Raw genomic sequence first — 27203 nt, 5'->3', positions numbered from 1 at the left:
TTGAATGAACGTTTAGTCGTTTGTCATGATTAATTGTACCTACAGACAAGCTTGATTGTAAGCTTAACTGTAGGTACAAGTATAAATAAAGACTTTACTACTGCTTTAAATGTTATAAATGTCCCCCTTTCATTATGCAAAAGCTCGTTCTCAGCTTTACATTTTCTGACCTCAGCAATGCCTAATTTAAAAAGTGAACAACACAATAGAATTCTCATAATTTACTTAATGTCGTATTCTGATAGAGAGAGAAAAGCAAAGTGAAATTGTGAATTGAAAGAGGAGTGGTTGTTATATGTTAGGGAAGACCCATAAAAAGTGTCGCAAACATTAAGGAAAGTGAGCACAACCCCCTGAGTTTTGCAGTCCTTATTCACACCAGTGCAGGTTTAAAGTCAAGCTACTTCAGCGCAATTTTAAAGCCGTGGATCAGTGAGATTTTAATGTGTGATTTCCTAGCCACTTGTGACTTAATGTAACAGAATTCAATGCAAGTCGCAATGAAATCTCAGAAAAGTAGTGTAGGAACCTCGAGTTGCAACAATTTTAATGGTTCCATTGCCGCAAATGGGGTGCAACTTGTCATGCGATTTTTAACTGTCGAATCGCATGACAAATTGCACTAGTGTGAATCGGGGCTCAGTTATAAAAAGTTTTGGAAGCATGGAATAAACAGCTAAGCTACCTGAGCAATTTCTACTAATACATTTAATTATTGCTAGCCAGGCCATACACTAAGGCAGCCTTTCTCAAACTTTTCAACACAGAGGAACCCTTGAAATAGTTCTCTGGTCTCGGGGTACCCCTGCTAAAAATTTGAAATCTACAACTCGTGATACAATAGTGTGATGGTCAGTGGGAAGAATGGTCCTCACACTTGTGGTCATTAGGAAGAATTACCTCCTTAGATAGCTAAAAAGATCAATGGTGTCAGTGGGAACTTAGCTGAGAGGCAGAAATTGCCCAATGCTGAAGGAACCCCTAGCAACCTTTGGGGGAACCCTGGTTGAGAATCACTGCACTAAAGGTACTTTCACACTGAGTCAGTTTTAGGTGCTATAGCTCTAAAGTGCTGTAAATGCTTGAAAACGGCCTCTCGTGCCTCCCCAGTGTCAAAGCCCGAGTGCTTTCACACTGGGGCGGTGCGCTTGCGATACGGGGAAAAAAGTCCTGCAAGCAACATCTTTGGGGCAGTGTAGAAATGGTGTATATACCACCCTTTCCCATTGTAATGAATGGGCATCACTTCTGAAGTGCCTGAAAAGCACTTTGGAAGCGCCGCAACACGGGTGCTATTAACCCCTTTGCCCGCTAGCGGGGGTTAAAAGCGCCCCCACTAGCGTCCGAAAAGCGATAAAACTATCAGCGCTTTACTGCTAACGGACCTGCCACCCCAGTGTGAAAGTAGCCTAACATCTGCATACGTGGTAGAACGCTGTGTGAGTTAGTATGAACAAGACATTAAACATAAGCATTATGCCCTGCCCTGTGCCTTTGTACGTATTATTATTTTTAGGGGAATGCTGGTGTGATATTAGGGGTGGCACTGGTTTTTCTGGGAATCGGGGAAAGAGAAGGTTGGTAAAGTATAGAGAGAATGGGGGAAAAAGTTGACAGAAGTTCTTTCTCTAGTTACCAGTTTTCCAGTTAGATTACACTCTAGTCAACATGAAAAATAAATAGCGTTAAGTGTATATTGGAGCCATAACCCACCTACACTGGCATTCTTGTTGTATTTCAGTGTTGTATTGCAGTGACTTCTAATTGTTTGCTCAGCATTTTCAATCCACATACATGCTACATTATGTTATTAGGTGATGTGGTGCATTTTTAATCACCAGTATATTTCAGCATAATATTTTTCTTTTCTGACCCTTAGCACTTCTTTGGTCCTGTGCATGCCCACTGCAATACTCTGTGTCCACAATTTATTAATGTTTTATTTATTTATGTGTTCCAAAACAACTGTGTGTGTGTATATGTGCAGTTTGTATCACTTTAAATTGTATTTTAGAAAAATATAGCATATAATATTATGTCAACGTTATTTTTTTTTTTTTTTTTTTTTACCTCTGCTATATTTTCCTTCTCTGTTATCTCTTCATTGCAGGGATGACAGTTGGAATACATTAAGACGTGTTCTCAAAACACAGCACAACCTATAAAGTTGTCATGGAAACATGAACCATTACATATATTCAATCTAGTTATTACAGCTTTTACTGATACCTGTTCTAAATAAAGTTAGATAATTCTGTGCATTGCTTTTTTTTTCTTTTTTTAAGGTTGCACAGGTTAGCAAGTTTAGTGAAAGCAGTGGATTAGGAATAAGTCTGGAAGTTTCTGAAGGCCATCATTTTCTGAGATCTATATTACCCGAAGGACCAGTTGGTCGCAGCGGAAAACTTTACAGCGGGGATGAATTGCTGGAAGTAAGATCTAGTTGAATTAGCAATGCATATATACAAATAGTTACAAACAGCTAAATGTGTATACCAAGTGTTTATAGTTTGCCATGATTTAGTGCAGATATACAGTATTATCTGACATATGACCTTAGTTTTCCCCTGCAGGTAAAACTGAAACTATACCTCTCTTATTTTGCAGTAATGGCAATCTGTGGAGTGTGATTTTAGCTGAAAAGACATCTGGTCACACATACTACAAAAAAATTGTACAGTATGTTTTACATTTACCAACAACTACGTATAGCAAGAGTGAACTTTACTGCATTTTAATTGAAACAACTGTTTCAACAGATTCATGTACTACCAAATCATAAAGTGTGACCAGATTTAGCCTTATCAGGCAACATACACAAACAAAGGACAAGCATCCCTATGTTGCTAGGAAAATAAATGTGCTTCAAATAATGATCTGATGTACAGATATACTTTCATTTAACATGGAAATAATTTAACCCTTTCATGACTACGCCTACTTTTGACATTTGGTGTTTACAAGTTAAAATCCATATTTTTTGCTAGAAAATTACTTGGAACCCCCAAACATTATATATATCTTTTTAGCAGAGACTCTAGAGAATAATACAGCGATTGTTGCAATATTTTATGTCACACGGTATTTGCGCAGCAGTGTTTTAAACGCAATTTTTTGGGAAAAGGGACACTTTCATGAATTAAAAAAAAACGAACCAGTAAAATTAGCCCAATTTTTTTGCACAATGTGAAAGATAATGTTACGCCAAGTAAAAATCTCTTTTATTGCTGTCACAAGGAATGTAAACATCCCCTGTGACAGTAATAGGTGGTGACAGGTACTCTTTATGGAGGGACCGGGGGACCCCCGATACCTCTTTTACACTTCAAAGTATTCAGATTGCCGTTTTCGGCGATTCTGAATATTGTATATATTTTTAAATCCGGCGCCATTGACAGCCGAATAAACCGGAAGTGACGTCATGACGTCGCTTCCGTGTTTACAATTAGGAGACTGGAATGAAGCTGCTTACGGCTTCATTCCAGTCCCTCCCTAGCCACCAGAGGCATCGGATGTGCCATCGGTGCTCCCGATAGAACGGGAGCCCCGGTATGAGTAAGCGCTGTTTGTAGCGTGAAACGCGTTAGCTATTTTATTCAAAAATCCTTTTTTGTTTCCTTTTTGCTGTGACGTTTTGTTCAATGAAGTTTTGCACTTGCATTTTGAGGAAATAAAGGCATCTAATTTTTACACAATCCGGAGTGCGGCTATCCAGAGTTTCATTCTGTTTCTACACACCAAGGGCGGCGGGAGGGGGGGGATGTCCTCCCGCTCCTCCAGCATAACAGCCGAGCGGCTTTTAGCCGCATCGGTTGTTATGGCTGGAAAGCCGATCACCCGCTCAAAATCAGTACTGGGATGATGCCTGCAGGTGCGGGCATCATCCCGGTATAACCCCCGGAAGCCGAGTACACACATCTGCGTACGCTCGGCGGCAAGGGGTTAAATCTAGAAATGTTCCATTATTCTTGACCATAGGGTTGTTACGCCACCTTCAGGAGAGGACTAGGCAGAACATGTTATACATGTGAAAAAACAGAACTTGATAGTTCCACCCAGGGGGCGGTCCCTCCAGTAACAACCCCTCAGCCTGCTTCCTGCAGCTTCAGTTTTTTTTTTCTGCCTAGTGAAGGAGATGGACCTAGGAACCCTGCAGGACCATCGGTCCTGGGATTTTTTTGTGGAAGTTTGCCTTTTGCCCATTTTTGGATCCTGTGATCTGCTATCAACAGCTGGCTGGGTGACAGGCTGGATATCCTTATCCTTTTAGTCTCCCCAGCCTAGCCATCGAGAGTGTGCAGGTCCTAGCTACGCGATGAGTCGGCCACGACATGCCCCTCAGGCTCCAGGGGTGGCCAATGAGCGCAACGCTCTGGGGCACACATATGACCGGACTACTCATTTCTTTGTTACAGTGTGCTGTGACCAGCAGCCACCCCATACTGATCGGAGAGTGGGTCTGTGATGCGATGTCCCCAGCTCGTCCGGATGGTAAGTACAGCTCTCCCTGCCTCGGCGGGATGGAGCAGCTGAGCATTCCCTGGGAGGTCAATTTGGGGCTCCCTCACCTCTGACGCAGATTCGGGCCCCGCTGAGGCTGGTGGCCCCTGCTCTGTTGCTTCAGATGACGCTGACCAGGACCGATCAGACAGTGAGGATGAGTCCCTGTCCGGGTCCGTGCAAGACAAAGCGCTAGTTGGAGCACTTATCACAGCTGTGCGTGATACCCTGAAAATTCAGGATACAGCAGGTCCCTCTGCTGAAGTAGCGGCCCCTTTTGGGTCCCGTAAGCCAGACCGTGCACCTAAGGTGTTTCCGTATCTGACTTATTTCGATAAGTTCATATACAAGGAATGGGGAAGACCACAACAGACCTTTTCGGTCCCAAAGAGTATGGCATTGCATTACCCCTTTGAGGAGTGCCTTCTTAAAAAATGGTCGGCTCCTCCGGTCGTGGACCCCCCCTGTATCCAGGTTAAATAAAGTAACCATGATCTCTGTAGAGGGGACTCCTGCATTTAAGGACCCTACTGACAGGAAGGCCGAGGCAGTGGCCTGTTTCTTGTTTACGGTTGTGGGGTCAGCAATGCGACCAGTACTAGCCACAGCACTTGTGTCGCAGACACTTACTGAGTGGGCAAAACTTTTGCACTGCGAGTTGGGGAAGTAGCAAGCCTCTCCTGTCTGCGTGGAACTAGCAGACCAGTTAGTGCACGGCCTTGAGTAGGTTTGTCACGCAGCCCTGGATACGCTTCCTCTGCTATCCAGGGCTTCAGTGTCAGCAGTGGTGCTGAGGTGCCTGATTTGGCTAAAATGCCGGTCTGCGAACCAAGCATCTAAAAAAGCTCTGACAGATCTACCGCAGGTGGTCGTCGCTACACTTCTGCATGCGAGTCCTGGGGCTCATGGTGGCCTCCTTCGAGGCGGTACCGTAAGCCCAGTTTCATACCAGAGTCTTGCAGAAGGAGATCTTGACAAAATGGGACAAATCTATATTATCCCTGGATCGGCAGATTTGGGTGAGCCGGTTAGTCAGGGACTCCCTGCTCTGGTGGCTGAGGTCCCCATCCCGAAGTCGTTCCTACCTCTACATTAGACAGTGATCACAATGGACGCCAGCCTGTCTGGCTGGGGCGGAGTACTGGAAGTACAGTTGACCCAGGGCCTCTGGTCGGGGGAGGAATCCAAGTTGCCGGTCAATGTGCTTAGAGCTTCTAGCGATCAGGCTATGCCTCTCCACATGGTCGATGAGACTACGAGGGCGTTTGATCAGGATCCAGTCAGACAACACCACGGCGGTGGCATATGTCAACCATCAAGGAGGAACAAGAAGCTCGGTTGCAGCACGGGAGGTCGCTCACATCCTTCAGTGGGCTAAGCCCTATTGGCCATTTACATCCCGGGAGTGGAAAACTGACAGGCGGACTACCTAAGTCGCCAGATCCTGGACCCAGGAGAATGGGCGCTGCATCCGAAGGTGTTCAGAGTACTGTGCCTGTGATGGGGCACACCAGACGTGGATCTCCTGGCTTCCCGTCTCAATCGGAAGGTGGCGAGATTCGTATCCAGGACAAGAGATCCTTGGGCAGACGCGCTGGTGGCTCCGTGGGGTCGGTATCGACTGATCTACGCCTTTGCTCCGCTAAAGCTACTACCACATCTCCATGTGTGAAGAGAGAAGGTGGTGTCCGTGCACCTATTCAGTTTCCAGGATCCTGCTGTTTCTACAGCGAGGAGTAGACCAGAAATTGGCTTTAACCACCATTAAAGGACAAATATCAGCCTTGGCTCTTTTTTCAACGACACCTGGCGGCTCATTCTCTAGTGAGCACTTTTATTCAGGGGGTGCTGCATGTAGTTCCTCCGGTGTGACCACCTTTACCCCCGTGGGATCTGAACCTGGTGTTTTTGGCGGCTCAGAAACCACCGTTTGAGAACATCAGGGAAATTCCCTTGTTGACTCTTTCCCAGAAAGTGGTCTTTCTAGTGGCCATTACTTCGGCCAGGAGGGTTTGGAACTGGCGGCCTTGTCTTGCAAGTCACGCTATCTAGTTATCCATAAGGATAAGGTGGTGTTGCCTTCTTTTCTGCCGAAGGTGGTTTCGGCGTTCCACATCAATGAAGACATTGTGTTACTATCTTTGTGTCCTAAACCGACACACCCTAAGGAGGCGCCCCTTCATTCCCTGGACGTGGGGTATATTTGTCTGCCACGGCTCCCTTTCGGAAGTCAGACTCTGTTTGTTTCGGTAGCTGATCCGAAAAAAGGTATGGCGGCCTTGTCGGTCACCATTTCTAGGTGGATCAGACAGATTGTGGTACAGGCCGACGCCTTGAATGGGGCAGGTGCCCCCCTTTCCTGTCATGGCCAATTCCACCAGGGCAATTAGAACCTCTTGGGCTTTCCGACATCAAGCGTCAGTCACTCAAGTGTGTAAGGCGGCGACTTGATTGTCCGTTCACACTTTTACCAAATTGTACAAAGTGGATGTAAGGGCATCGTCTGATGCCTGTTTTGGCCGCAAAGTTTTGCAGGCGGCCGTGTAGTGTTGCAATTCTGCATTCCTTTTTTTCTGTTTTTTAAAGATAATACAGTTACTTTTGAGTATAATGCACTGTTGCATTGTTGACCGCAAGTTTTGATGCGGCTGGATAAGATGGTGACTGCCCTGTTAGGGAGCACTTCTGGTTGTGGGTGAAGTTTTTTTTATGCTGTTTCCACCCCTTGTTATGACACTGCTTGGGGACCTCCCTATGGTCAAGAATAATGGAGCTGTGTCAGTCAGAAAACGAAAGAGAAAATAGGATTTTTGTACTCCTTTTCTCTGAAGTTCACCGACTGACACAGCATCCTCCCCTCCTATTGGTTTACGTTATACTGCTTGTTGACGTACTGAAGGTGCAGGAAGCAGGCTGAGGGGTTGTTACTGGAGGGACCGCCCCCTGGGCGTAACTATAAAGTTCTGTTTTTTCACATGTATAACATGTTGTCAGTCAGTGATCTTCAGAGAAAGGAATTTTACGGTGAGTACAAAAAATCTTATTTTTTTCCCTTTTGCTGGTGAATAAAAAAATACTTAATTTGCTTATACACTACTTTAGCATGCTTGCTGTTTTGTTTCTTTTACAGGGAAACATAAAATTTAGTGGCTGCGGATTCTGTATTAAAGATGAAGGTTAGAAAAAAAAATATCTACAACTTTAGTGGCATCACTTACCTGTAATGAAACATTACCCACAACATGCAGGCAGCTGAATCCTGGAGAAATCTTCACTTTGCTGTCCGCTTCCTGCCTTTGAACTTCCGGTTTACCAATTACTAACAGCTTTGAATCTTCCAGAAGAATAGCAGTAAAGCTAGTCAAATGACCCTTCTCCTCCTCCATTGGGAAACATTCTCCCATTGCTTTAACTGTCCGTAACATGATCTGCGAACAAGGAAATTAATATTCTCAGATACTGTAACAGGCATTGTAATCAATTAAATAACTTTTGTCAATGGACAAGAAGGAAGGAGGGGGTGTGTCCCCTTTGAATCATATTTACTGCTGCTCTCCCTGAAGACCCAAAGCTGTTAACCACTACAGCGCCAGAAGTTCCGAGAAGGGAAGGGGACAGATGTACCTGCTTTGAAGATTTCTCCAGGATCCAGCTACCCACGCAACTTGGGGCATACTTTATTACAGGTAAGTGATAAGGCTAAAGCTGTGGGGATTTTTAAAGTACATTTTAGACTTAATATATTAGTGTTAGTTGAGGTTTTATGTTAGACTTTGTGAGTATTAGTACATCTTGAAGTACATCTGAAGTAGGTCTTCAGATTCGGGTTAAAGTGGAACAATTCTTTAATTTCCTGTCCAAGTTGCTTTGTGTACTATGCATTTATATTAATGTAAGGTGGTCTATTTAACTTCTTTAAGGTAAATGAGGTCTCGCTACTTGGTCAGAGTCATAAAGATGTGGTAAATATCTTGAAGGAGCTGCCAATTGATGTAACTATGGTGTGCTGTAGGCCAGTCCAGCAGCTTAATAGCCCCTGTAATGATGATGAACAGTGCATTTCAGAGAATGACATCCATCTGATTGAAAAGGTATTTATTAAATTACTTTCAGAATGTTTCCAATATATTATTCATTGAAATATCTTTTAATTAAAGCTCTACATGGTGAAAGTACCAGGAGTGGAGCATATATTGTCTCTAACTAGGGTTGCCACCCTTTCTTCAAGCCAAACCCAAACACTTTCACGGTGCATGGCAATCTTTTTGTAGTACACGCTATAGGATTGTAAAATACCTTGGGTTACCCAAGGAGAGTAGTAATGAGGTGCGATACAGTGAACAGTGGCTGTGTTAATTGCATTAACAGTGGTGGGGGGGACTATGGTTAAATAAAACAAAATTATTAGTATACCCATACAATATGAGTCGATTAATAAAAGAAATGTCAGTTAAAATATGAAAATAGCCTACCTTAAAAGTGGAAACTGTCAGCCTAGAGCAGGGGATGGGATGAGTAGGGCAGTGGATGGTGTCCCCCAGTGAGAACTATATGTACGGATGTTGTATGTGCGGTTAAAAACTTTATATATGGATGGTATGTGGGGGGGGGGGGGGGGGTGGGTGGAGAACTGTATATATGGATGGTGTATGGGGGGGAGGGGGCTGTATATATGGATGGTGCATGGGGGGGGGTTGTATGTATGAATGGTGTATGGGACGGGGACTGTATATAGGGATGCATGGGGGGGGGGGGGGAGAGGAGAGGAGAACTGTGTGTGTGTGTGTATATATATATATATTGTGTGTGTGTGTGTGTGTGTGTGTGTATATATATATATATATATATATATATATATATATATATATATATATATATATATATATATATATATATATATATATATATATATAGTGTATTGCGGGGGAGGACTGTATATATGGATGGTGTATTGGGGGGGCTGTATATATGGATGGTGTATTGGGGGGGGGCTGTATATATGGATGGTGTACTGGGGGGAGGACTGTATATATGGATGGTGTATTAGGGAGGACTGTATATATGGATGGTGTATTGGGGAGGACTGTATATATGGATGGTGTATTGGGGGAGGACTGTATATATGGATGGTGTATTGGGGGGAGGACTGTATATATGGATGGTGTATTGGGGGGAGGACTGTATATATGGATGGTGTATTGGAGGGGGGGCTGTATATATGGATGGTGTATTTGGGAGGGGGGGCTGTATATATGGATGGTGTATTTGGGGGGGGGGTGTATATATGGATGGTGTATTGGGGGGGGGACTGTATATATGGATGGTTTATTGGGGGGGAGAGAGGACTGTATATATGGATGGTGTATGGGGGGGGCTGTATATATGGATGGTGCATGGGGAGGGCTGTATATATGGATGGTGCATGGGGGGGGGGGCTGTATATATGGATGGTGTATGGGGGGAAACTATTTATGGATGGTGCATGGGGGGGACTGTATATATGGATGGTGTATGGGGAGGGGGGGCTGTATATATGGATGGTGTATGGGGGGAACTGTATATTTGGATGGTGCATGGGGGGGCTGTATATATGGGGGGGATTGTACAGTATATATGGATGGTGTATGGGGGGACGACTGTATTGAGGAGAAGAGAGAGAACTATATGGATGGATGATATATGGGAGTGGGGCAGCAGAACTGTATGTATAGTGTATGGTGGGGGGAGGGGGGAGTGTATGTATGTATAGTGTATAGTTGGAGGGGGGAGAGGTGAGATTACTTTGAAATCCTGACATACTAACATGGCAAAAACTTACCTTACAAGCTGGGCTCCAGTCCCAGCATGATCTCTGCATACTTTCCAACAGAGCAGCAGGGAATGGGAATGGGAATTCAACCCCACCTCCTTGTCCTTTCTGCAGCCAGCCAGAGGACTCTGAGAGCACCTGGCAACATGAAGGCTCTACCTCTGCCTCTGTGTCCTGTCTGCAGCACAAAGTGGATGAAGGTGCGCTGACAGTGCACGGGGGTGGTAGACAGGAAGGCACTCAAGCAACAGGAGAAGAAATCAAGCATGCCCGAACTCGAGGAGACACAGCCATTGGTGACACAGGGAGACAGGTGGCAACCCTAGCTCTAACTGACTTGGAAGGTGCCCCATTGTTCTGTATTGTGGTATATACCCATCAGGGCAGCTTTTATCTGTCACACCCCGGGCTTGTTGGAGCTTGTTGGGTCTGGAACAAGCCTAACTCTAATCGGTATGCTGCAGAAGGCCCAGTTCCATTACTACTTTTGGGGCTGGTTCACATTAGCCTGCACTGTAAAATGGTACTTAATACCTGGCGGGCAGGTGTCCATGTGAGCTATGGGAGGGAGCAGTGTGATGCACATTTAACGTTGACACTTTTATCATTGCGCAGCACAGCAGTTCAGTGACATGCAGGGCCATCAAGTGCACTGTGGAAAAATGCAAAAATGCTGTATTTTTATGTATTGTACGTCAATGCACCATGTATCACACCAACATTGTGGTGTAAATGGGACACATAGAAAACAAATGTATTCTATATGCCCTAGCAGTCAATTTTATTTATCCAGTGCAGACAAACTGCAAAAGCCTGGCATGTTGGTTTCTGGTGCTGTAGGTGGGTGTTGTGAGCTCTCCTTTTGGAAATCCTGGTTGCCAAACTGTTGCTTCCAAAGACACTGGGGTTGACTTACTAAAACTGGAGAAATTAGAATCTGGTGCAGCTGTGCATAGCAGCCATTTAGCTTCTACAGCTTGTTCAATTAAGCTTTGACAATAAAACCTGGAAGCTGATTGGTTTCTATGCAAAGCTGCACCAGATTTTTCACGTTCCATTTTTAGCATATCCCCCTACTGCAGTGTTTCTCAAATCCAGTCCTCAGGCCCCCCCACCAGGTCATGTTTTCAGGATTTCCCTCAGATGAAACGGCTGTGGTAATTGCTAAGGCAGTGAAACTGATCAAATCACCTGTGAAAAATAATGGAAAACCTGAAAACATGACCTGTTGGGGGGGCCTGAGGACTGGATTTGAGAAACACTGCCCTACTGGAACAAGTATGCAGTTCACAGATTGCAACCGTTCTCTGGTTTGACTGGCTGCATGCTGAGTGCCACATCTGTAACTTAGAAAATATTGAGGCAAGACAGAACCAGCCAACCAACATGTTCTGCAACTGCCGTCTCTAAATATATATGTACATGTTTTCTTTAGGGCATACAGGTTTATATTCTTTGAGTACTGGTGTACATCAGGGAGAACAGGACTGGATTAAGCACACAAAGACAGAATTGTAAGATTGCATATAATCTTCGTAACGTTCTATTTTTATGTCGCACAGAGTGTTCACAGAGTGCTTGGTAACAATTTTGTCAGGGCCATAAAAGGTTAGTGAAATGTAGCCATAGGGGCTGATATAAAGCTTCATGGTAAAGGGTGGAATTGGCAGGCGTAATAATTGACATTATTTTTGCAGGTAGTTGCGGGGGAAATTATACTGAATTAGTAATTATCTTTGCAAAGAATGTACCAAGTAAACAACATTATGCTAAAAGTGTCAGCGCAATGCTGGAGCTTCTCCTGGCAACTATGGTTCTGCCATTTGACTGTTGAACCCAAAACAAGCTACTGTTATATTTCATTAGTATTTATCCAAGTACAACTCCCTCTGGGAAGCTGCAAGGACAAAGCATGGGGAATATAAGTATGTTCTGAGCAGGAGGAAAGCAATGAGGTGTAAAAGAAATGAGTACATTTCAAGCTTAAAGTGACCTCGCAACCAAAAATACTTATTTGTTGTATGGTATGTGAATCTTCTTTTAGTTTTTACTGTTATTTACAGGAAGACAGTTTCTCCAGTAATCACTTATCAGACCTCTGGAAAGTACAAGATGATCTTCCTGATATTCCCAGTAATGGTACAGAATCCCAGGTAATATATAGGTTCTCTGTGCTTACTGTGCTTACCTTATGTGTCTTGATTGGGATAAAACACATTTTGTCCAAGCCATTCAATACTAAACAGAAATTAATGATGTGTAAAGTATGACAGCCCATACTTGCCAATCAAAAATTAACTTGTAAAACAAAGTGACAAAAGTAAATTGAACATTAAAAAAGTTATCTAATTAATCTAATGATGTTTTGAAGGTTATGCTTTTTATGAACCTTTTAGCATACACACCTGGATCTCCACAGTGTGCAAGTCTGTCTCAAAGGTGAAAAAATCATCCCAGGTGTATGCTGCCTTGCCTTTCTATTTTAAAAAGTTAGTGCTTCCTTTTCCCCTGATAGATGCCTCTGTCTAGCATATTCATATACTGTACAATATAGGTCAATATTATCTAACACATCAGAAGAAGGATTTTGCTTCCTGTGACTTTTTTAGTTGTGCACAGTCCTGGATTGGCCATAAGCCAAACCGGGCACTGTGCTTTCCACTGCCCCCCCGTGCTCGCCACATCCCCCATGCTCTCCGCTGCCCCCTGTGCTCTCCACCTCCCCCCGTTCTCTCCGCCGCAATGGTGTGCTCTCCACCTCACCCCATGCTCTCCTCTGCCCCCCTGTGCTCTCCACCTACCCCATGCTCTCTGCTGCCCCCCTGTGCTCTCCACCTCCCCCATGCTCTCTGCCATCCCCCCATGCTCTCTGCCATCCCCCCATGCTCTCTGCCATCCCCCCATGCTCTCTGCCATCCCCCCATCCCCCCATGCCATCCCCCCATCCCCCCATGCCATCCCCCCATCCCCCCATGCCATCCCCCCATCCCCCCATGCCATCCCCCCATGATCTCTGCCATCCCCCCATGCTCTCTGCCATCCCCCCATGCTCTCTGCCATCCCCCCATGCTCTCTGCCTCCCCCCCATGCTCTCTGCCTCCCCCCCATGCTCTCCGCATCCACCCCCCATGCTCTCCGCATCCACCCCCCATGCTCTCCGCATCCACCCCCCATGCTCACCGCTGCCCTCCTGTGTTCTCTGCATACCTCCCCTGCTCTCTGCTGCCTCCCTGTGCGCTCCACATCCCCCGTGCTCTCCACCTCTCCCCATGCTTTCGGCTGCCCTTGTTCTCTCCACCTCCCCCATGCTCTCTGCCACCCCCCTGTGCTCTCCGCCTACACCCATGCTCTCCGCCGCCCCCCTGTACTCTCCTTATCCCCCCATGCTGGGCCTGGTTGTGCACATGTTGGAAATGGATCCAAATGGATCCAAATGTCAGGTTCTCAAATATAACAGACTGTTCGAGCTATTTACCACTTACAAATAAATTACTGAGCAGATAACATTGTGTTGCAGCCTCTAGCATGTCCCCTGAAGGCTTTGATTGATAACTGTAAAATATTCATATGCAATATTTCAATATTACCTGACATTACTGCACTGAATGCACATTGTTTTATCTTAAAAATAAATAAAAAAATGCTACAGTACAAAAAACTTTTCTTTAATCGTACATCACGGGACACAGAGCCATAGTAATTACCATGTGGGTTTTAGTCCACCTTCAGGTGCTGGACACTGGCACACCCTAAACAGGAAGTAGCCTCCCTATATAACCCCTCCCATACCGGGAGCATCTCGGTTTTTTCGCCAGTGTCTAATGTCTTGGTCACGAGTGAAGTTATTCTGTACTGAGCTCCTTGCTGGGGCTAGCTATGCAGCCGGATCCATTCAAAGTGTCTTTTAGGCCAAATTGAATGGTGCCTGGGCCTCGTGTCCGAAGAAACCAGGTTTTGCTTGTAAACGTTTCTCTTTTTAGAGAGCTGGACCCCGGGATCAAGTACTTTTGGTATTAAGGCCATAAAGTTTTTCTGATGGGGTGCTATTACAGGTCCGGGATTGTGGGTTTCCCGAGGGTCCCCGTTTCCTGAAGGTTTGTTAACGGAACCCACCGTGAAGGGTAAAGATTGGCTCTGTTGGTTTTACCACAGAAAACCCTGCGGCAGGAAAGGTAAGTGGAGTTTTCTAAGGAATTTTTTAATTTTCTTATGACATGTCTCCTTTAAAGTAAATGTTGTCATGCCTAAGTGTCACCACTGGGGGCTGTATAGAGCACGTACCTTCTCATGTTTTGCTCAAAGATCACTCTGTGTCACAGAAGCAGCAGACTTTTTTTCCTCTGGCTAGCAGGCAGATCTCCGGTAAGTTTGGGGGGTTTTGCTTCCTCCAGACACCCCCACCTGGGCGGAACTCACCCCCTCTTCACGAGGCTGAGTATAAGGGAGAACTAAAATTGACAGATTTACTATTTGCACCAGGCTGAGCATTAATAGCAGCGGCAGTGGCTGGACTATTGCTCAAGCAGTGGATGCGATTTCTTCTGGTAGTACCTCTGCTTTGTGCATCAGGCTAAGGTCAGAAGGGAGGGTTGAAACACTCCCAAAAAAGAGCTAAAAGGGTCTCCCTCAAGCTCTGGAAAGCATACTCATCTCTACAAATAGCATCCTTCCTTGAGAGGGGGTGGCTGGTCAGAGTGAGCAACTGTTTTCAACGCTGCAGCCCCTGCTTATTTTACTAAAAATATTTTTTTTCCTCAGCCATGAGAAGTTAAAAAAAAAAAAAAGTTTAACGACTTTAATCGCATCCCAGTGTGGATCGAAATCCGACAGGTTCTCTTCCATTACCCAGGACCCTCAAACTGAGGAACTAGGGGCAGAAGAAGATGAATTCCCTCAAGGGGCTGTGGGGGGGCTGATGACTCCTCTTCTGAGGTGTCAAATGCGGGAGAATCAGCTTTTTCAATCTTAAGGTTGATGGTGCAATTTCTTGCTGAATGGTTCGCTCCACATTTATGTACCCTTAACTGAGTGTTTGGGTTCACTAAAGCCTCCTTAAGCTGTGCATTCCTTTTCCTGTTCATTCATTGTTGGAAAAGATTTTTTGTATCTGAGAGGATCACCTAGGTAAGCATTATTTTGCCCCCTAAAAAGTTTTCACACTTTATCCTATGGTGGAGAAAATTCACTAAGTAGGGTATACCAGCAATTAACGCTGCTATATCCTCCGTGAATAAGAGTTTGACTTGTCCGGTAGACAATGTTCAAATGCTTAGGGATCCAACGGATAAAAAGTTGGAATTCCTATTAAAAAACAAAAACAAAAAAACAACACTATTTTCTCTGGCAGATTGAGTGTCTCAGCCTGCGCTGGCAGTAACTGCTTAATCGTTGAGAGACCAGTTTAAACAGGTGTTCAAGGTTATCCTGCTCAGCAGGCCCAGGATCTGGCAGCTTTATGTTTGCAATAATTGCTATGAGAGATTCTATCCTTCAGGCCTTGCGCCCTTCGCTAAGAACCATGCAGAAGCTCCTGGCTAGTGTTCCTTTTTGTGGTGAAACAGCTATTTGGGGATGTTTTGGATAATACATCCAAAGGAGTGTATTTTTGTTTTAAAGCCCCTTTTCCTGTGCCAGGGGCATCTGCCTCCAGGCAGTCATGACGGCTTCTGTTGTCGGGTTCAAAAAGTAATCCTCAGGGTTAACCCCAAGTACAAAGGAGGAAACCTACAAGACGATCTATTCTTGATAGTCCAGTCGGTAGCCCGCTTAGACCAAAGTATGGTCACCACATTCAACTACCTAAAAAAAAAAAAAAAAAAAAATCTAGGTCGGATTCTCAACCTAGGAGAAATCTTTTTTTAAAACTATGAAGAAGGCTAAAATACTTGGGTCCGATCATAGGTACACCCAGAAAAGGGTATTCTTGCCCCAGGCAAAGATCAGCGCCATAAAGGAACTGATTTAGGTGGTCGAAGCAAGATGAATTCTTCTATTCAACTTTGCATGAGGCTGTTGGGTCAGATGGTGGCTTCATTCAAGGCTGTTCCTTATGCTCAGTTTCATTCGAGACTGCTGCAAAACAGTATCCTATCAGCTTGGAACAAAGGGTTCAAGCTCTATATTTCCAATGTGTCTTGACTCCAAAGGCTTGATCTCGTCTGATCTTGGAGGCTAAGCAGGGTCGGGCCTGGTTAGTACCTAGATGGACCACCTGGAAATACCAGGCTCTGTAGGCTGGGTACCCCGGAGCCTCAGTTTATGGTTAATATCCAAAAATCTGCAAAGGGGAAAATCTTTCCTTCAGTTACCTGGCAAGTGGTAACAACATATGCCAACCTTTCTTTTTGGGTTGGGGAGCAGTCCTGGAAGAGGCAAATGTCCAAGAGAAGTGGCCCAGATCAGAAATGGCCACAGCAATGGCTTATATTAATCACCAAGGGGGCACAAGAAGTTGTGCTGCCCAGAGAAAGGTGAATCATATCCTATCTTGGGCAGAAAACAGTGTATTTTGCCTATCGGCGGCCTTCATTCTAGGAGTAGAAAGTTGCCAGGCGGACTACTTCGCCTGGCCGTCGCCAGCAGTTGTTCCCAGGAGAATGGTTCCTTCACTCCGATACCTTCCGTCAATATGTCAAGGATGGGGGATCCCAGACATAGATCTGTTTACATCCAGGTTTAACAAATAAATCAACAACTTTGTGTCAAAAACAAAAGATCCGCTAGCATGTGGAACAGACGCCTTGCTATTCCCATGGAATCGGTTCTCACTGATTTATACATCCCCTCCTATTCTGCCTGCGTTTACGACTTCTTCACAGACTCAAGCAAAAAGGGTAGTTGGTGATTCTTGTGGCTCCCAGCGGAGCCCAGGAAATCTTGGTAAGCAGAGATCGTAAAGACGGCAGTAGGGGACCCATGGACCCTACCGCCACTGCCAGGCATTCTTTCGCAAGGTCCGCTATTCCATCCTACTTTACAAATGCTAAACTTAACGGTTTGGCTATTGAGACCCACACTGTGAAGAAACTTGGGCTGTCAGGTTCAGTAGTTTCTATATTGGTTAATGCAACAGAGCCAGCCTCCATAATTATATATTATGAAGTCTGGGAAGCATATGTCTCCTGGTGTGAAACCAGGGGTTGCACCCCAGGAAATAGGTCAAAGGTAGAATCCTTGACTTTCTGCAGATGGGGTGAGAAATAAAGCTGGCCTTGAGTGCTTTCAAAGGACAGGTCTCGGCTTTATCTGTATTTCAACAACCACTTGCTTCTCATTCGTTGGTTCGTAACTTTATTCAGGGGGTAACATGGCTTAATCCCCGGTTAGGTCACCCCTGAACCCTTGGGACTTGAATTTATTTTTTTCGTCACTACAAAACAGCCTTTTTTTGGCGCCGATACGACATATTCCCTTGGTCCTTTTTGACAAGGAACCTATTTTTTATAGTAACCATATCTGCTGCAAGAAGGGTATCAGAATTGGCAGATATTTCTTGTAAAGAGCCATATTATTGTTCACAAGGATACGGTAGTATTGCATCCTCATCCTAACTTTTTACCAAAGGTAGTATCAGGTTTTTATCTAAACCAGGATATTGTTCTATCTTCATTTTTTCCAGAACCCTGTTCTATGGAAGAAAAATCACTACATTCTCTTGATGTGGTGAGAGCAGTCTACTTAGACGACTGCTCAGATTTGGAAAAAATATATTTTGTTCATATTGCCTGAAGGTCCTAAAAGAGGACAGGCAGCATGAAAATCTACTATTCTAAATGGATTTGACAAGTAATCGTTCTAGCTTATGGTTTAAAAAGGTAGTTTCTACCCTCTCAAATCAAAACGCACTCCTCTAGGGCTGTTAGTGCTTCGTTGGCAGTGCATCACCAAGCCTCCGTTGCTCAAATCAGCAAGGCCGCAACTTGGTCTTCAATCCATACATTTAACACATTCTATAAGGTGGATGTGAAAAGACATGCGTATGTCGCCTTTGGGCACAGTGTACTGCAGGCAGCAGTACAAGTCCCCTGATGTCATGGTGCCTTACTTTTGTTTTGTCTCCCTCCCCTCAGTTGACATTGCTCTGGGACATCCCACACGGTAATTACTATAGCTTTGTGTCCCGAGATGTACGATTAAAGAAAATAGGATTTTTATAACAGCTTACCTGTAAAATCCTTTTCTTTTGAAGTACATCAGGGGACACATCTAGTATACACATGTATTGCTTTGCGACAAAACTGAGACGCTCCCTGTATGGTAAGGGTTATATAGGGAGGCAACTTCCTGTTTAGGGTGTTCCAGTGTCCAGCGCCTGAAGGTGGACTATAACCCATATAGTAATTACTATGGCTCTGTGTCCCGTAATGTACTTCAAAAGAAAAGGATTTTACAGGTAAGCTGTTATAAAAATCCTATTTTTGATCCTGCCAGAAATTAGAGTTATTATGTGCTGCATATAGAATTTCTAGTCTCCATAACTTCACCCTGTTTACATTCTTCCTAGGAGCTCACTTCTGAGCACACGTTTAGTGGAGTCTGAAGGCTAACTGTTTACCAATCAGTAGCGCCGTTGCTGTGCATGCATACATGGATTTCTTTCCCAGCAAAATAGTGCTGCTGCCTTGCCTTCTAAAAACCTTTCCACATACTCTGTGTAGGGAAGAGCTGTTGGGGAAGGGAGGTTGGGCGCATGCTATATGTCACTAGGAACTGACCTAGGGCACCCTTCTCCCTGCAGCTACATCTCCAAGAATTTTAGAAGTTTAGTGATAACACATGGTTTAAAAAAAAAAAAAAAAAAAAAAAAAACTGTTATCAAGTACATGGCTTATATGCTGTCACCTTCAGGTGAAGACACTGTTAAACAAAGCTGTTAGGACAGTCCTGAGATGATGGGAAACCCCCTCCCCACTGGAAACAGGTTTCTGGTTTATGATTCCTAATTTTACGTGCAAGACTAAGAAGATTCCTCACTAATCTTCACACTGAAAAATCCCTTTGTCAATACAGCTGCATATACAGCCACTGTGGCTACTTCTGCAGCATATGGATCGGTGACCCTCGGCCACAAAATGAAGTGAGGCATTTCTACTTGGAGGTACTGCCCTGTCAGTCGCCCTCAGAGCCCTGGAATAGTGAGCCTGATGTCCTTTCCTTGTGGTAAACCCTCCATAACTCAGAGGCATGAGCAGTAGCAGTACTTAGAATAGAAGCAGTGTGTCGCAGGGTGGCTGCAATGCTTTAAATCACATATGTCAAACACAAGGCCCGTGGGTCGAATCTGGCCTGTCATGTGGCCCTCACACCCAGTTTTGCAGCCAGAACATGGCAGGGGAGTTGGCATTGCACACTGTGCATAGCAATCCCCGAAACCCTGCACTCTTTGCACAGCAGGCCAAAAACTCTGTATTCTGTACATAGTATACTTCTGAACCCTGCACTCTGTACGTAGCGCAGCCCTAACCCCTGCACTCTGTATGTAGCGCAGCCCTAACCCCTGCACTCTGTATGTAGCGCAGCCCTAACCCCTGCACTCTGTATGTAGCGCAGCCCTAACCCCTGCACTCTGTACGTAGCGCAGCCCTGACCTCTGCACATTGTGCACCCCTGAATGCTGCACTCTGTATATAGTGCACCCCTGAATGCTGCACTCTGTATATAGTGCACCCCTGAATGCTGCACTCTGTATATAGTGCACCCCTGAATGCTGCACTCTGTACATAGTGCACCCCTGAATATTGCACTCTGTATGTAGCGCACTCTAGCTACAACAGGCCCTTTGAGGACAACCATACTGCTGATGCGGCCCGTGGTTAAGTTGAGTTTGACACCCCTGCTTTATAAGATCTGTTGTGGCCATGCTGATCTGTGCAACACCCCAAAGTCTTGTGGGAAAATCTGACACCATTGGGGGATGTGGATCTGTTGGCAAGCCTTTGCTATCCTGTTACAGAGACCTCTGGCCTCTCATTTGATGGTAAAGGCCTTTGTTTATGGTATCCTAATCTGGTTCTGTTGGCTCTCAAGAAGCCTCCATTTGAGTCCATTCAGGACATTGCCTTAGCCTTACTTACTCTTATGCTGGCTATACACTATACAAAAAATCATCCGTAATGTTGTCATTTAGACAGTTTGTTCATTTTTCGGCTAGTTTATGGGCACAAAATCGATAATCATTGGAGCGTTTTTGAGCCGCCAAAAGGAAGGACAAGTTTAGAAATCTGATGAATGAACGATAAAATGAAAGGGTAATGCGTTTCCCATTTGAACTGTTTGCACTAGGTATATGTAAAAAAAAATGAACAAAAAATGTATTAATTTATGCCCACTGAACGATTTATCGGTCATTACATGATGGCACTATCGCTTGCTCTCATGACCGAATGTTAATTTTTCTAAAAAAAAAAAAAAAAAAAAGGGTTCAGCTGATTTTTCGTATAGTATATGGCCAGCATTAAAGTGGATATAAACACACTCTCATCCTTTTTAAACTACTGAATTAGTGGTTATCTATAAGGATATACATGCCTCCTGCATGCATCCTTAGCTGTCAAATGTCTCCACTCTATCTGTTATGAGACCCGAAAAACTGCAAATTCTGTGGGTGGGTCTGTTGTCCGGAGCTCCTTGGGTGGAGTCATGATGTCAGTAGTTTCCCCGCCCACCTCTACACTCCCCTTGTCAACATGCATTTTCTCCTGTGTATTTCTCACACTGAACTTCTGTTATGATCACTAACATTCAGTCAGAAAAGTCACCACATGACTTCAGCATGTCCAATCATGCTGAGGTGTGGAGCAGCCAATCCTGGGAGAGCTGGAGAAGAAAGGAGGAGGGGATATAAAGTACACAGAATGCCTCTCTCTCAGGCTCATGCATGAGATATGTAAATCACCTGTCACTCACAGCAAGGGGGAAGAATTGACTCCTCTTTCTCTGTGTATCAGTTTTTATCTCACTAAAAAAAGATAAGAGGACTGCTCAGAGCTGGATTAATTCTTTGTGGCAAGACTGGGCACAGATGACATGAAATCCTATACTGTGCAAGGTGCAAGCCTTAAATAAAACATTAAAAGCCAAAAAAAAAAAAAAACTACCTTATTTTCCAAACGACAATGGGTTTCTCCCTTCCACTTCATTAGTCTTCTTTTTGTCCAGCTCCAAAGCATCCCAAAACTATGGGTTTTTTGGTGCCGAAACCGATACCGAAAATGAAAAATACACTAGGCCGAAAACAGAAACCGATACTGAAACTGACCTATACTGAAAATGACTTTTTTTTAAAATATTTGTATACAGGAGATGGTCAGAGACTGGGGACATGGTACAGGAGATGGTCAGAGACTGGGGACATGGCACAGGAGATGGTCAGAGACTGGGGACATGGCACAGGAGATGGTCAGAGACTGGGGACATGGCACAGGAGATGGTCAGAGACTGGGGACATGGCACAGGAGATGGTCAGAGACTGGGGACATGATACAGGAGGTGGTCAGAGACTGCGGACATGATAAAAGAGATAAGTGCAGCCAGTGTTGCCCCCAGTGCAGCCAGCGATGCCCCCTGTACAATCTAGACGGGTGATCTGTCTATCAAAGTTCCCCAGACAAGGGGGAGGGGCTCAATGTGACGGCGTGCGGCGGGGAACACACAGCTATTGAAATTAAAGCTGTGATGTTCCCGGCGCTCTATTCAACCAGATGGCGGAGGCACCTCTCCTGCACTATACACCCCCAATGATGGGCGGCACCACTGCCCAGGCCCCGCCCATTTTCGGCTCAATTATCGCTCGTTTTTTTCCGTTCGGCAAATTACCGAAAAGGCCATTTTCGGCCGATATGTTTCGGCGGCCGAAATTTCGGTGCATCCCTACCCAAAACAATTTCTACACACTCTTTAGATGTGGTACATGCAAGGCAAGGTTTACCTCTCATTTGCTGCTTTTATTAAGTATTCAGATTCCTATTTTGCTGCAAAGGGTATCCTACATGCCACTCCACTATTTCTAGGTGGATTAGACAGGGTAGTAATAGGGTTTAGCTAGGAATCCTCAGTTTTCTGTTAAAGCTCATTTGTTAAGTCTGCAGGAACATGTAGAGCGCACATGCAATGCTTTCCAGACTCCTGCAGGAAGAAAAAAAAATGTACATTTTTTTTTTTTGCAAAATATGTGCATTGATTATTTTTTACCAAAAGGTGAACTTAGCCTTTAAGACATTTAGAATTGCGGGATTGTAAAGCTAAAGCCAATTTTATATCATTACACATAATGGTTTTAAATTACTTCCTTCCTTACTACCCACATACAAATATGAGAGAAGAGACTGACTTAATGTTAAATTTTAATGCAAACAAAGCTTATGTCCAGACAAAGCTGTTGGGTATGACATTTTCTGGTAAGATTATAATAATGTAAATTCAATGTGGTTTCTGTTTTGTCTGGTTTCAGAAACAGAAATGGCTTGGATATTCTTGTCTGTCTTATTATTTTATGCCATTGTTAGGCAGCAAGTTGTTCTGCATGTCCTAAAACAAACTTTCTGATTTTAGCATCATATTGATTTTGGCACTATTGGCTCCTCTGAGACGGATGACTTAAACATGGAAGCAGGTGATGATAGTCCAAGCATGGAAGATACACAAGGATCACCACTGGCAATGTGGGAGAATGATATTCAAACCATTGGACTGGAAAAAGGAATCCTTGGCCTTGGTTTCAGTATTTTAGATTATCAGGTATGTTTTGTTTTTATGTTGCTTTGTAGACCTCAAACTGTTCATTGATTTGTCATGTAAGATTGTTTACAATTAGTATTTTATACTGTGAGAAAATGGGCATCAAGGAATATATGAAACCATTTCTACAAAATAAAGAACATTTGGACTTCATAATATTACTTTGGGCTTACGCATTATTTAATTTTGTTTGTTTAAATCCTGCTTTTCAAATTACGTTGTTTCTTCTTGTATATCACAAAATGCATGCTGATATTTATCGACTTAGGGCAGGAGAAATCCCAGGAGCCATGAAGCCATTGTGACGTAAAACACTGCAGCTGGTGACTGGCTTCTGTGCTTTTTTGTTTTTGTATTTTGTCAAAGAAAACTGTTCTTTGACTCCGACGTCTGTTTGGCTTCTAAACTGGATTGTATTGACTGTATCTTAATGTCCTTTGTAGCTCTCAACAAAAAATAATTAATTATTGTGCTTTATATAAAACGAGCATTTACTATACTTTCTTCCTTAAGACAAATCTGTGGCCATAGAAAAAAAAATACTGCTTTTTAAGTATAAAGTTAAAGCACCCAGAGCAGTTTACAAAACGCTGTCACCATGGCTGAATCCTGGGCCCTTCTGACATGCAAAGCCAGGCAGCATTGAAGCTTGCCTGCTCTCTCCTGTCTGCTGCACCTTCCTATTGCCAATTTAGGCAGCCTATTGTAGTCTTGTCCCAATAGAAATGTGTGGGGGTCTGAATGGAGTTCCAGTCTCAGAAAGTACCAGGAAGTGTTAGAGGATTTGGCTGTAGCGGCAGGGCTATGAAGGCTGCTGCAAGTATGTACAGGCACTTTGACAGAAGTTTTTGTAGTTCACAGAGGGATATTAAAGTAGAACTAAATGCAAAGCCAGAAGAGCCACAGCTCTCTTGCACAGAGCTGGATTGCGATGGGGTTCAGGCAAATATAAGGGGGGTGAGGGGAGCTAGTCTGAGACACAGAATGTTTTTTACCTTAATGCATAGGTTTTTACCACTTTAAGATAACATGATCAACACGTGAATATTCCTTGGGGCTAGCCTGTTTGCATTTATTTCTCCATCCTTGTCCACAGTTTCCTTGAAATTTCCTATGATTATTAGTAGGGTTGCACGGATACTAGTATCAGTGCCGATACCAAGCATTTGCATGAGTATTTGTAATCGGGCAAATGCTCCGATGCTTTATCCGGGCAGGAGGCCAGTACACCGGGCATCCTCAGTGTAGAGGTGGGGGGGGGGGGCAGCCTCACAGATGATCGGTGCAGCGATGGGGGCAGTTACAAGCATCAATCTCCCCCTGAATAGCTTTTCTGACAGGCGCTTCTCATCCTCTCCCTCCCGTGGCTGTCAGGGAGATTGGTCCTTGTAACTTCCCCCACCACCGCACCATTGTTGCCCGATTGTCCCCTGTGATCTTCTTGGCTTCCTGGGTCTTCCACCGGTCCCCCCTCATCCTGGATCTGTCGGGATGGAGAGCGGAGGAAGGAGCCAGTGATCAATGACTCTGTCCATTCATAACTGAGCGTCATAAACTGTGTTTACGATGCTTCAGTTTATGAATGAACAGGAGCCTCTGTCTCCTGTCTAGTCATCTCTAGTGCAGCTGAGAAAGGGACTGGGGAATCTGTGTCCTCGGTTCCTTTCCCTGCCTCAAAAGGGAAGTTAAGGGCCTGTTTAGACCCCTGATATCTCACCAAAGTCCCCCGCAACAGGGTTGATAAAAACAATAAGAAAAATTGTAAATATCCTTACCTGTACTTGGTTTTAAAAAAGTGGTATCGGTGCAGCCGTGGTTACTAGTACTTCCCCTACTGTGCTGAAGAAGCCCAGGAGGCTAAAGCAATATTGTCAAACGATGGATGCAAAGGCTGCGTGGTTGAAATAAAATTTAGTAAGCATTAACTTGCCATGTGCTGTTTTATGGTCATATATTATAGTCATATATGATTATGATATAGGTGATTATGTAAATGTGTTATGCTGAAGTAAAGTAACCATGTTCTTAATTTGAGTGAGATGCTAATACAAATACTTTACAAATACTTTACAAATGCTTTAACTTCAACTTTTCTTTTATTTGTGCATTTCTTCTTTTTCTTCTTTCGTCTCTACCTATTAAATTTAATCAGTCCTCACTTTAATGTTTCTTTAGGATCCTATTGATCCAGCAAGCACAGTCATAGTAATTCGCTCCTTGGTCCCTGAAGGGGTTGCAGAACAAGATGGCCGACTTTTGCCTGGTGACCGCTTGATGTTTGTCAATGAGATCAATTTGGAGCATGCCAGTTTAGAAGAAGCTGTTCAGGCACTTAAAGGTGCACCTGCAGGAAACGTTAGCATTGGAGTTGCAAAACCTTTGCCTGTAAGAATATTTTTTAATGCAATCTAACCACCTAATATTCACAATTTTTTTTAATTGCTTGATGGGGGGGGGGGTTGTTGCAAGCTTTTTCATTGTTAAGCACTGGCAATTACCATATCACTATCCAAACAGATTATCTTTTTTTTTTTCTATTCGGTTAGTGCCATAAAGTTGTTTGCATAACTTATTTCTCATACAATACAGGATACAGGCTCCTTTTTTAATAGTAACCTTGGGTTATATGCTTCACCTTCAGGCGAGGGCATTGACAAAGCAATTCTCAGTTTTTTTTTATTTTTTTATAGTGTTCTAGCTAGTTAATGGACAAACTCTGAGAGCGAATTTCTGGCTGATTCTAATTACGGTATATTGGAATGGTTAGACACGTGTTTTTTTTAGGTTTTCTTTCAAAACTCTGCACCTGGGTCTCTGGACTTCAGTATCCACAATTTTGGAGTCTTCCCTTTCCTTCTTTATAACTAGAGAGAAATTTTAAGCCTCTATGGCAGACCTGATGGGGAAAATATCTACACTTACAGAGAACGTTAGACGTAAAAACTGCCAGTTAGTATCCCCTGCTTAGTCAATGTCCGACTTGTCCATCACAGCAGCGTTGCTTCTCCATGAGGAAAGGGAGGGGGGCTGAAAGGGAATTCCCAGAGTTTGAACTCCTCCTGGGAGGATGGGCAGTTGCTCTCAATCTCTCTCAAGCTAAAAGGAACCATTAAGGTTTTGATATTAAAGATGCGCTCCTGTTCCTGTAAGAACCATCTCCACCTGAACCTAATGTCACCAGTAGGGGATCCTTCCCAAAAGTAGGAAACCTAATAGGCCATTTCCTGTTTATTCTTGAATACAGGATGTGCCGTATGGAGATGGGCTAAAGCCAAAAAAAAAAAAAAAAATGATATGCCTCTTGAGATTTGCGAAAAGTGCCTGTGATAGATCCACCTATTTCCTGCCCCTTACAGTTCTTTTTGAAGATGTCCCTGTCTTCAAATACCTGGTGGACAAGTGGTTGGAATCCTCGTTAAAGCCTGTTTTGTACTTTCAAGTTTGGCAATGCATCTGTCAGTGGTGTCTGTTGCCGTTTGCCAAGCTCTGGAAGTCTAGGTCAAGCGCATGGCATGTAGCCCTGGACTAATCCAGATGGATCTCTCAGTACTCCACAAATTGGAGCTCCTCCCAGCCTCAAATTCTCATGTCTAAAGATACACAGGATCCTCTGACTGTGGAATTGTTTTGCAGAGATGGTTTGTAATGTATCATGGAAAAATCCACGCTACCCCCAGTCAATATAAAAAATTAAAAATATGTGACAGCTGAATATATACGATAGTGCTGCAATTTAAACAAAAACTGTAATATTCAGTTTAGGAGTGTGTGTAAAAATGGGAATAGATGTGCTACTAAATGCCTAGTGCAATTTACATAATATATGTGCTACGCCTGTGCTAAAAAGCCAAAAGCGCACTACTAAATAAAATAGGTGTGCCGCTACATGCACAATGAAACAAATTATCTGATTGTGAGCAAGAGTTTAGATAAAAAAAAAATAATGAAACAAAAATGATACAAAAATAGATCAGCATACATTAACTGTTCTAATAAAAGAAAGTCCATTGACAATAATTCTTTAAATAGAGATTCCCAAATAGGATGATTTCTTCACAGTAACACTCCTCATGTAACAGCTAAGGATAATAAGAAGCCAGATGGCCACTTACCAGAAAAGTCGGATCTCTATTACGGAGATCTGATGGGCACAGAGCAG

General features: G+C 43.9%; 1 protein-coding gene across 9 annotated transcripts in view; it reads left to right on the top strand.

The window, feature by feature from the left end:
* The window catches only part of MPDZ (multiple PDZ domain crumbs cell polarity complex component), a 257104-nt gene that overhangs the window by 82227 nt on the left and 147674 nt on the right, over positions 1 to 27203 (top strand). For all 9 annotated transcript variants that reach the window (XM_077475101.1, XM_077475104.1, XM_077475106.1 and 6 more), the window contains exons 14-18: positions 2286 to 2432; positions 8421 to 8591; positions 12373 to 12462; positions 22859 to 23044; positions 25220 to 25429. In XM_077475101.1, coding sequence (XP_077331227.1) covers positions 2286 to 2432; positions 8421 to 8591; positions 12373 to 12462; positions 22859 to 23044; positions 25220 to 25429 — 804 coding nt within the window. The remainder of the gene's footprint in view (positions 1 to 2285; positions 2433 to 8420; positions 8592 to 12372; positions 12463 to 22858; positions 23045 to 25219; positions 25430 to 27203) is intronic.

The sequence above is a fragment of the Lithobates pipiens genome, unplaced genomic scaffold, assembly GCF_037356315.1.
Source record: "Lithobates pipiens isolate NorthernLeopardFrog02 unplaced genomic scaffold, aLitPip1_a1.2 Scaffold_13, whole genome shotgun sequence".
In the NCBI taxonomy this organism is placed as follows: Eukaryota; Metazoa; Chordata; class Amphibia; order Anura; family Ranidae; genus Lithobates; species Lithobates pipiens.
The sequence above is the reverse complement of the archived record's forward strand: the minus strand, read 5'-3'. Positions and strand labels throughout refer to the sequence as shown.